Below are 8,553 nucleotides of genomic sequence, written 5' to 3' on the forward strand. Positions count from 1 at the left end.
AAGTAGCATAGGTACAACACATGGGCTCAACTTTTACGAATATGACTCTTTACTAGTAATTCTTCAACTTGACTTTGTAGCTCCTTCATTTCCTTGAGATTACTCCTATAGGTTGGTCAATTTGCAATTGAAGCTTATAGTGTAAAGTCTATTTGATACTCAATGCCTCGCAATAGGGGCAATCCTATAGGCATCTCTCTAGGGAACACATCTTTGAACTCATGCAAAAGTGTAACAAATACACTAAGCAAATTGGGATCAATGTCAGCATTAGAAAATAATCCTTCTTTATACCTAATTAACACCAGTGATTTATGACCAACATAACCTCTCTTTAACTCTCTTTCTTTTGCAAAGAAACTCGCTTTAGTTTCAGTTCTCAAAGTCCTCTCTTTTGTGCTCAATTCTTTTTTTACACAAGTAATCATTTTTAGGCCCTTTTGTTTATTCTTTTTTATCACAACCTCTTTACTCTCTTTTCTTTTTTCCTCACATCTCAAATTTCATCATCTTGAGTTGGTCTTCGTAGACTTCAATAGGATGTTAAGGGTGCAAGAGTGTAGTTTTGCCCATTTAAGAGGAAGGAATACCGATTGTGGTACCCATCATATGACACTTTTTGATCAAACTGCCATGGTCTCCCAAGTAAAAGATGACCAGCTTGTATTGGAACTATGTCGCACTTTAACTTCTCAACATATCGACCTATGGAGAAAGGGACAACAACTTGCTTTGTGACTTTCACTTTCCCACTATCATTTAGCCATTATAGCCGATATGGCTTGGGATGCTTTTCACACTTCAACGTAGCTTTTCCATCAAGGTCATACTAACAACAGTAGTACAATTCCCACCATCAATAATCATTATACATACCTTCCCACCTATGCGGCAATGCATGTGGAAGATATTTTCTCGTTGCTCCAAGCCTTCTTCTTTTACTTGCATGTTCAACACATGCCTGGCAACAAGTGACTCTCCTTGCACAACATACTCAATATTTTCTTCATTAGAATAATATTCTAAAGAAGGCATGTTGTCACTGTCAAATTCTGACTCAGAGATAATTTCACCATTATCTAGCAACAGTATAGTCTTGCTATTGGGACATTGAGATGCAATGTGTCCTTTTCCTAAGCACTTGAAACACTTGACATTGTGATGCTTGCTAGAAGAAGATGGTATTTCAATTGTAGCTTTGGAATTAGTGCTTTGTGACTTACTATTGAAATTCTTATCTTTGCTTTCATAAACTTTCTCCTTGCCCTTTTTATCTTTCTTGGACCATTTTAAAGTCCAAGTGTTGTTTTGGAATGTTTTGGCACCACCCTTCCCTTTCAGTTGCTTCTCTATCCTCATCGCCATGCTAACCATATCATCAAGAGTGTAATTCGATGATGTTGGCAATCTCTTTGTTAAGCCCATTCAAAAATCTAGCCATGTTGTCTTTACCTTGTTCTTTATCAAGTTGTGTGATGGGGTTTTTAATCACGAGTTGATCTTAGGTTTTGAATCAGGTGAGCAAATTAGTTACAAATAGTTCCATACGGACAAAGCTCAGTGGTAAATTTGTAGAATGCACCTATAAAAGCAGACAGTTCCACACGGGCAAAGACTTGGGCAAACCTCAATGACAGACCTGCATGATGCATCTGCAGAAATTCAATAAAAAAAAGGGAGAAAACTTATTTCAAAAACATATCAGTAAAGGGAATTTGTTATTCCACCAACTTTTCCAAAGAGGCTTGCTAAATCTAAGAAAGAAAAAGAGGAAAAAGAAATTCTAGAGACTTTTTGCAAAGTTGAGCTAAATGTTTCTTTACTTGATGTTATTAAGCAAGTGACTAAATATGTGAAATTTTTGAAGAAGTTTTGTACCAAAAAGAACAAGCTATCCGAGAATGAAAAGGTAAGTATGGGGAAAATGTTTTTGCAGTTATTCAAATAAAACTACCTCCTAAATGCAATGATAGTGATATGTTTGCTATTTCTTGAACCATTAGTAATGTTGGATTTAAAAAGGCTATGTGTGATCTTGGAGTTTCAATTAATGTCATGCCTTTATCCATTTATAATTCATTGAATGATGGTCCCTTTAAGAAAACAAGTGTTATCATCCAACTTGCTAATAGGTATATCATTTATCCTGATGGTGTTTTGGAAGATAACCTAGTCCAAGTTGATGGGTTAGTTTTTCTGCAGATTTTTACATCATTGACATGAAAGAGGATAAAGTTAATATTAAATCCGATATTTTATTGGGTAGACCTTTTCTTAGCACGGGTAGGACTAAAATAAATGTGCATGATAGTAAAATCACTATAGAATTTGATAGGGAAGTGACTAAATTTAATATTTATGATTCTTTGAAATTTCCTAGTGATGTAACTAATGGTGATAGTATTGATGTTCTTGATACTTTGAATCAAAATACTTTTGAGTTGAGTCATGATGACAAGCTAAATGTTGTTTTGTGTAGAACCCCAGCCACGTGCAGTTTGGAGGGTTAGAATTCCAAGACAGATGTTGAAATCAAAGAAACAGCTTGTTCTTTAAATCGTGCATAGCCTTTAGACCAAACAACCTTACTCAAATATTTGCTCAAATTTAACTCACAACTGCAACCATTTGTTATGATGGCACTTGAATTAGAGTTAAAACTATTACTCAATCATCTAAAAAATTCATGTCTAGGTGCTGGAGATACACTTCATTTGAAAAAAGAGAAACTAATTTTGTTAACTCATGACTACAAGGAAGCAATAGGATGAGTTATAGCCAACACAAAAAGGCATGCTACACTTCTTGTTTGATCATGCTGGGATCTTATTCCCTCTATTAGTTACTTGAGATTTGCCTTATGCCTTACCTATGCCAACTTGACTAAGGGAGTATTGTTCTAACCCTCTTGGTATAACTTTTTACTTTTGCACACACTGAGGGTAATGTGTTGGTTAAGTGTAGGGGAGGAAATTATATATGCTGCATTTTCCTTTTATGTCTTGTCTTATTTTGCAATTTCCTTTTTTAAAAAAAAAAAATTCATGCATTTCCTTTTATTTTCTTTTTATGCATTTTGGTAGGAATTTTGGCTAAGTATTGCAATTTGATTATTTCACTCACTTTTGAATTCTTTGAAATTTGGATTGAATCATAAACAATATGTTAGTATTTATGTGGGTGATTGTCTTGATTTTCACATTGCTTGCAACAATCTTTGATAATTGTCTTGAAACATAAATAGTTAAACTTGAATAAGATGCGTGTGCTTGCATGATTAAGGCACTAGTGGAGTATAATTAGAATTTGCTACAACCATGAATTTTTATTTTTTCTGAAACTATTGTCAAATAAATAAGGTTTTCAAGGTACCAAAAAAAGAGAGAAAAGAGCACAAAATAAATCTATTCCGTTGGTTAAGTGACCATGAGTATTGATAGTATCCACTTGAAACTATGACCAATTGAGTAACCAGAGGTGGGAATCACAAATATGTTCTTTCACGTCAAAAGAGTGGTGATATTCTAAGCAAGAGATGGATAAGTGCTCATAAATAATAAACAAAAAGCTTTAGATACATTGTTTTTAGACTTAAGTACCAGTTTTGAACAAAAATAGAATTGGCTAAGGTAAAGTCTAGTGACTACTCCATGAATTCTACTTGACTATTTGTGTGATTGAGTGTGAATAGCTTGAGCTCTCCTATTTATGTCAAAGATTTTGTTGAGATTATTTTATGCAATGTGACTCTTGTGGGTATTAGTTATATGCATGCTGACATGCTGTTGTGCTTCAATCCAAAAGTATAGGTGAAAGAGTAGAGTTTATGATCTAAATTGTTTGAATGCTTAAAGGCAAGTGTGGTTCAAGTGTGGAAAATTTTGATAGAGTACAAATTTAGCATATAATCCCCTTTTTTCTCTACCACTAATCTAAGTGATTTTCTATTAATCTTGCACCTTTTGTCCTATTTTTGCAGAAAAGCAAAGGATAAAAATGATGAGCCAAAATCAATGAGAAAAGAAGTTGATTATGTGCAGTGGCTGAACATATTTATTCAAATATCTACCCAAGTCTTTAGAAAAACCTCCGAACGACAGCAGAAGCACACTTGACACGGAAAAAAAAAATTAGAACTTCCCATTAAAGAATGCACGATCTTTCGTGTTTTAGTTCAGATTTCACAGCGTGACCTCTCCCAAAAATCAGGGAATCTCCACCCCTCTTAAGAACAAATCAAGAGAGTTATTTCATTGAAAATATTCAAATCAAACCTTTTTAGAAAGAAATTTTAATAGGATTTCTCTAGGGTTTTGCTATTTAAACACATTTTTTACAGCAGCAGCCCACAACATTCTCTCTTCTGGCCGAATTCCTTCCTTTCTTTTATGATTTCTTACCGTCAAGTATGGCTAATTTCTTTAGTTTTAGTTGGTGATAGGTTGAATTTCAGTTTTTTCATGGATTATGAGATGTCAACATTATTATTCATCTTTATTCTTCTAATATTTATACAATTTCAGTTATCATTATTATTTTTGCTTTGTTAATTGATCAATTGGGTCCGTTGTTCATATTTTTAAAGTAATATATTATTAGTTTGGATGCTTGAACTCCGTAATTGCTTGACTTATTCAATAATAAGTAACAATTAGTGTAATCCACTAAGAAATTGTATGATCTAACTTAAACTCACTACATGGTTTGATTCGTTGATTAGAATTGGGTCTCTGTAATTCTTAAGGTGATTGATAAATTAAATCCAATAGTCATTTTTTGGGTTGTTTGTTGACTAGGATTAATAAGCCAATATTTTCTATTTAATTTACATCTAAGGAGAGATTGGTTGTGAGGAGTATCTCCTATAACTAGAACTAGTTTATTAGAATGAATAAAGATATTTTTGCTTCAATGATCAATTCTCACAACTGAAATAGATTCTACTCTTCAATTAGAATTTATTTTCCATTGATTTGATTTTCTCTCGATTATTGTTTTCTTTAATTGCCTTGATTTTTATTTTGGTTTCACTATTCATCAAAACCCTTTTTTTATTTCCGTTGTTTACTTTTCTAGTTATTGATTGGAGATTCTTAGTGTCAATTTCTTGTAGATTCAATCCTATTCACCCTATACGCAATTTATATTTGTTGGATTTAGATAGATTATTTTTTGTGGTTTCAACACTCATCATAGTTTGAAAGGATTATAATTGTGATCTAATTCAACTAAATCCCATTAAATAGGGATTTAATTGAATTTGTCTAAAATTTATATGATTTATTTATTAAAGTTCTAGACCATAAAATTATTTTTTTGATAGTATTATAATTTATTTATTTAATTAGTTATATAAATAAATAAATATTATTCTACTAAATCCTAGGAATTAGAAGACTCTCTTATAAGAGTCTGAACCAACGTTTTGTGAGCCATCAGAATTCGTAGAAATAGTGTAAGAGTAGCACTCTAAACCTTGTTTCCTTCTTGACTCTTAAAATTGTTCTAAGGTTTTTCGATTCACATTTTGTGTGGATATCATTAGAGATCGTACATTTGGACGATTTGTTGTTTGCGACAACCCAATTGAGATGGATGATCTCACATTTTTACAGTAAAGAAAATAAAATGTGTTTATTTTATTATATTTTATTGCTTTATTCTTTAAATGTGATTCATATAGGTGAAAATTATTTTATTTTTTCTATTTTTTTTACATTTATTCCCAATAATCCCAACAAATTTCTTATAAGCTTTTTTAACATATAGTTTCTTGTTTTCAATTTTCTTAAAATAAAGATCGGTTTAGTTTACTTTTTTTTTCAAAGAAAATAAAAAATTTTAATAAAAAATTTATAATTTTTAAACTTAATTCTTTTATAGAATTATATTTTTTTAATGGTAAATTATAAGAATGTTATCGGCAATTCTAATATTCCTTCACTTCCATTTCATTTTTATATTTATATTATAGAAAAATAATTATCATAATTTTCAAATTTATTTTTTTATAGAATTACATTTTTTTGTGATAATACTAAACTATAAGAATATTATTGGCATTTCTCATATTCATTATAGATGATAGATGTAAGATGGATAGATACAGGTACATAGTGTATAGATAGAAATCTCTTATTTAAAAAAATTATTATAATAATTTTATAAAATATAAAAAGTATAATATTTTTATTTAATATCCGTACAGCTCATTGTATTTTTTTTTTTTTACCTTTTTTTATAAATTTTTACTATGTTTCGTTAAATGTTATACATTAATTTATAAGGTTGAAAATAAATCCTCACTAATGCCAATTGAAAAATATTTGGCTGACGCTTGACTACGACTGATGCAGTTGATTCACTGCTGTCCTATACGGTCTCTCGGGTCCGATTCTACACAGGTGGACTCAAGTGAGGGACTAAACATACCCTAACAAGACTCTAAACAACTCTCCAAAAACCCCTTAAAACATCACAAAACATGCATATAAAACAAGCAAAGGAAGGCTGGACAGAGAACTTTTGGCGGCAGGTTCGATGGCCTAAGGTCTTCTACAGATCCGAAAGTCGGGGTCCTTCGGGGGCAGGTTCGGCAGCCGAAGGTCCTCCACAGATCCGAAAGTCAGGGACTTTCGGGGGCGGGTTCGGCGGCCGAAACTTCCTTCCAGATCCGGAAGTGCATGCTTTCGAGGACATGTTAGGCGGCCAAAAGGCTGCCTCCCATGCAGGTTCGGCGGCCGAACCTGAGTTCTCCAGAATGGCAGAACCCGATTCTGCCTCATACATTTCAACCCCAAAACTCTCAAATCCGTACACCCAACTTTCCACAACAAGCATACTCACTCCAACATGCATAAGGGGGCATAAAAACTAACTTAAGCCCCCAACAACAACAACAAAAACATCACATAAGCATACATTCAACAAAAACCCAACTCAAAGCCTATAACCTTAGATCTAGCCATTTCATGCGTTATTTTTATCCTTAACCCTTTTTAAGACTTACTTAAAATATAATAAAGAGTAAGAATCTACACTTATCTCTTGAAGATCGAAGGTAGATGTAACCCCAAACTTGGTGTTGAGGAGAAACGGTCTCTAAACTTTAAAATCTTGGATTTAAGCTTTAAAACTTCAAAATAGGAGAAAAACTCATGAATATGTAAAAGATTTGGAGGAAAACTAATATGAACACAAAGGAAGGGCATGAACTCACCTTTACACGAAAATGGATGGAGAAGAAAACCCTTACATTTTCGGGCTGAAAGCCCTTTATAGGTGGCTAGCCAGACCACATTCGAGGGCCGAAAGGAGAGCTCCCACGGCAGCACCATGTTCGGCGGCCGAACCTGGGCTTGTCCCTCAAAAACATTTTTTATTTCATTTTTTTTTAATTTTAACTCAAAACCAAACAATAAAACCATGAAAAACATTTTATACAAATATATTTTACCCTTCCTAGAGGTTCCGGTATCCGAGATTTCGGATTCCAACGGAGATTCCATCGGAAGGTTGGAATTCCGACACCGGAGTCTAGCTGTGTATTACACAATCCTTAGTAGATCACACAATGTGGTTGATTTCTTTTACGGAGAAAACTTACTTCAACTCGATTCACATGGATTCAAAATATACCAACGTGGATCTCTCCATAAAAAATCACATAGGACCTACATTCATATATTTTGGATCCATGATGGATAGGTTCATCTAAAAATTTTCCTCCTTTCAATGGTTGTGCAGCAACAAGAACTGTTGGAAGAGGCTGACTCCATGGAAGGAGCAGACAAAAAGCTGAAGGTAGCAGTGGAAAATCTGAACAAACTTTCAAGAAATGGATTGGAGAAATTGGTGAGGGAGCATAACATAGATGCCCTAGTGGCTCCTTATGATATGGAAAGGAGCTCAAGTATCTCAACAGTCTTTGCAATTGGAGGATATCCAGGAATCACTGTCCCTGCTGGGTATGACACTACGGGGTTGCCCTTTGGCATCTGCTTTGGAGGATTAAAGGGTACAGAGCCAAAACTAATAGAGATTGTTTATGGCTTTGAGCAGGCCACTAAGAAAAGGAAGCCTCCTGTCATTCAAGCCACGTCACTTTAAATTAAAATCGGAAGCCTCCTGTAGTTCATTAGAACTCGAGGATTTAGAATAAAGTTTCCAAATTTCTTCAGCTCGATTTAAATAAAAAAAAATTATATATATAATAATTATATATATATATATTTCTTACACAGTCTATTTTGATTAAAGTTTAAACTTGAAATTCTACAATTCTGTAAAGGCTTCAATCTATAATATTTTTTTTCAACTTAAAAAGAATATATAGAGAAAATTATTGAATATTTTTAAGTCTTTCATCTCCTCTTAAAATTTAGTATCCTTCCAAGTTCCACCACTAATCAGTAAACAAATAGATATAATCGGTAACGGAACTATTTTTATGTTAACCTTTGTTTTTGGTAAATTATACTTTAGTTCTTGAATTTTAATATAATTAGCATATCAATTTTTATATTTTTAAAATCGAACGCTTAAATTTTTATA

The 8,553-nt window shown here is 32.9% G+C and overlaps 1 protein-coding gene across 1 annotated transcript; it reads left to right on the top strand.

Annotated features, from left to right (window-relative positions):
- Positions 1 to 1,901: 1,901 nt before the first annotated feature.
- Positions 1,902 to 8,109, top strand: LOC110607592 (probable amidase At4g34880). The gene is made up of 4 exons (XM_021746739.1): positions 1,902 to 1,909; positions 2,004 to 2,186; positions 2,381 to 2,465; positions 7,747 to 8,109. Exons 1-4 carry the CDS (start codon positions 1,902 to 1,904, stop codon positions 8,107 to 8,109), a joined length of 639 nt encoding a protein of 212 aa, XP_021602431.1.
- Positions 8,110 to 8,553: the final 444 nt, after the last annotated feature.

This window comes from Manihot esculenta, chromosome 11 (assembly GCF_001659605.2).
Source record: "Manihot esculenta cultivar AM560-2 chromosome 11, M.esculenta_v8, whole genome shotgun sequence".
Classification (NCBI taxonomy): domain Eukaryota; kingdom Viridiplantae; phylum Streptophyta; class Magnoliopsida; order Malpighiales; family Euphorbiaceae; genus Manihot; species Manihot esculenta.

What these genes read in the sequence shown, in the direction of transcription:
- LOC110607592 (XM_021746739.1), top strand. An exon ending in AACCTAGTCCAAGTTGATGG is followed by an intron (nt 2,187 to 2,380) that starts GTTAGTTTTTCT and finishes GAAATTTCCTAG; the next exon opens with TGATGTAACTAATGGTGATA. An exon ending in GTCATGATGACAAGCTAAAT is followed by an intron (nt 2,466 to 7,746) that starts GTTGTTTTGTGT and finishes ATGGTTGTGCAG; the next exon opens with CAACAAGAACTGTTGGAAGA.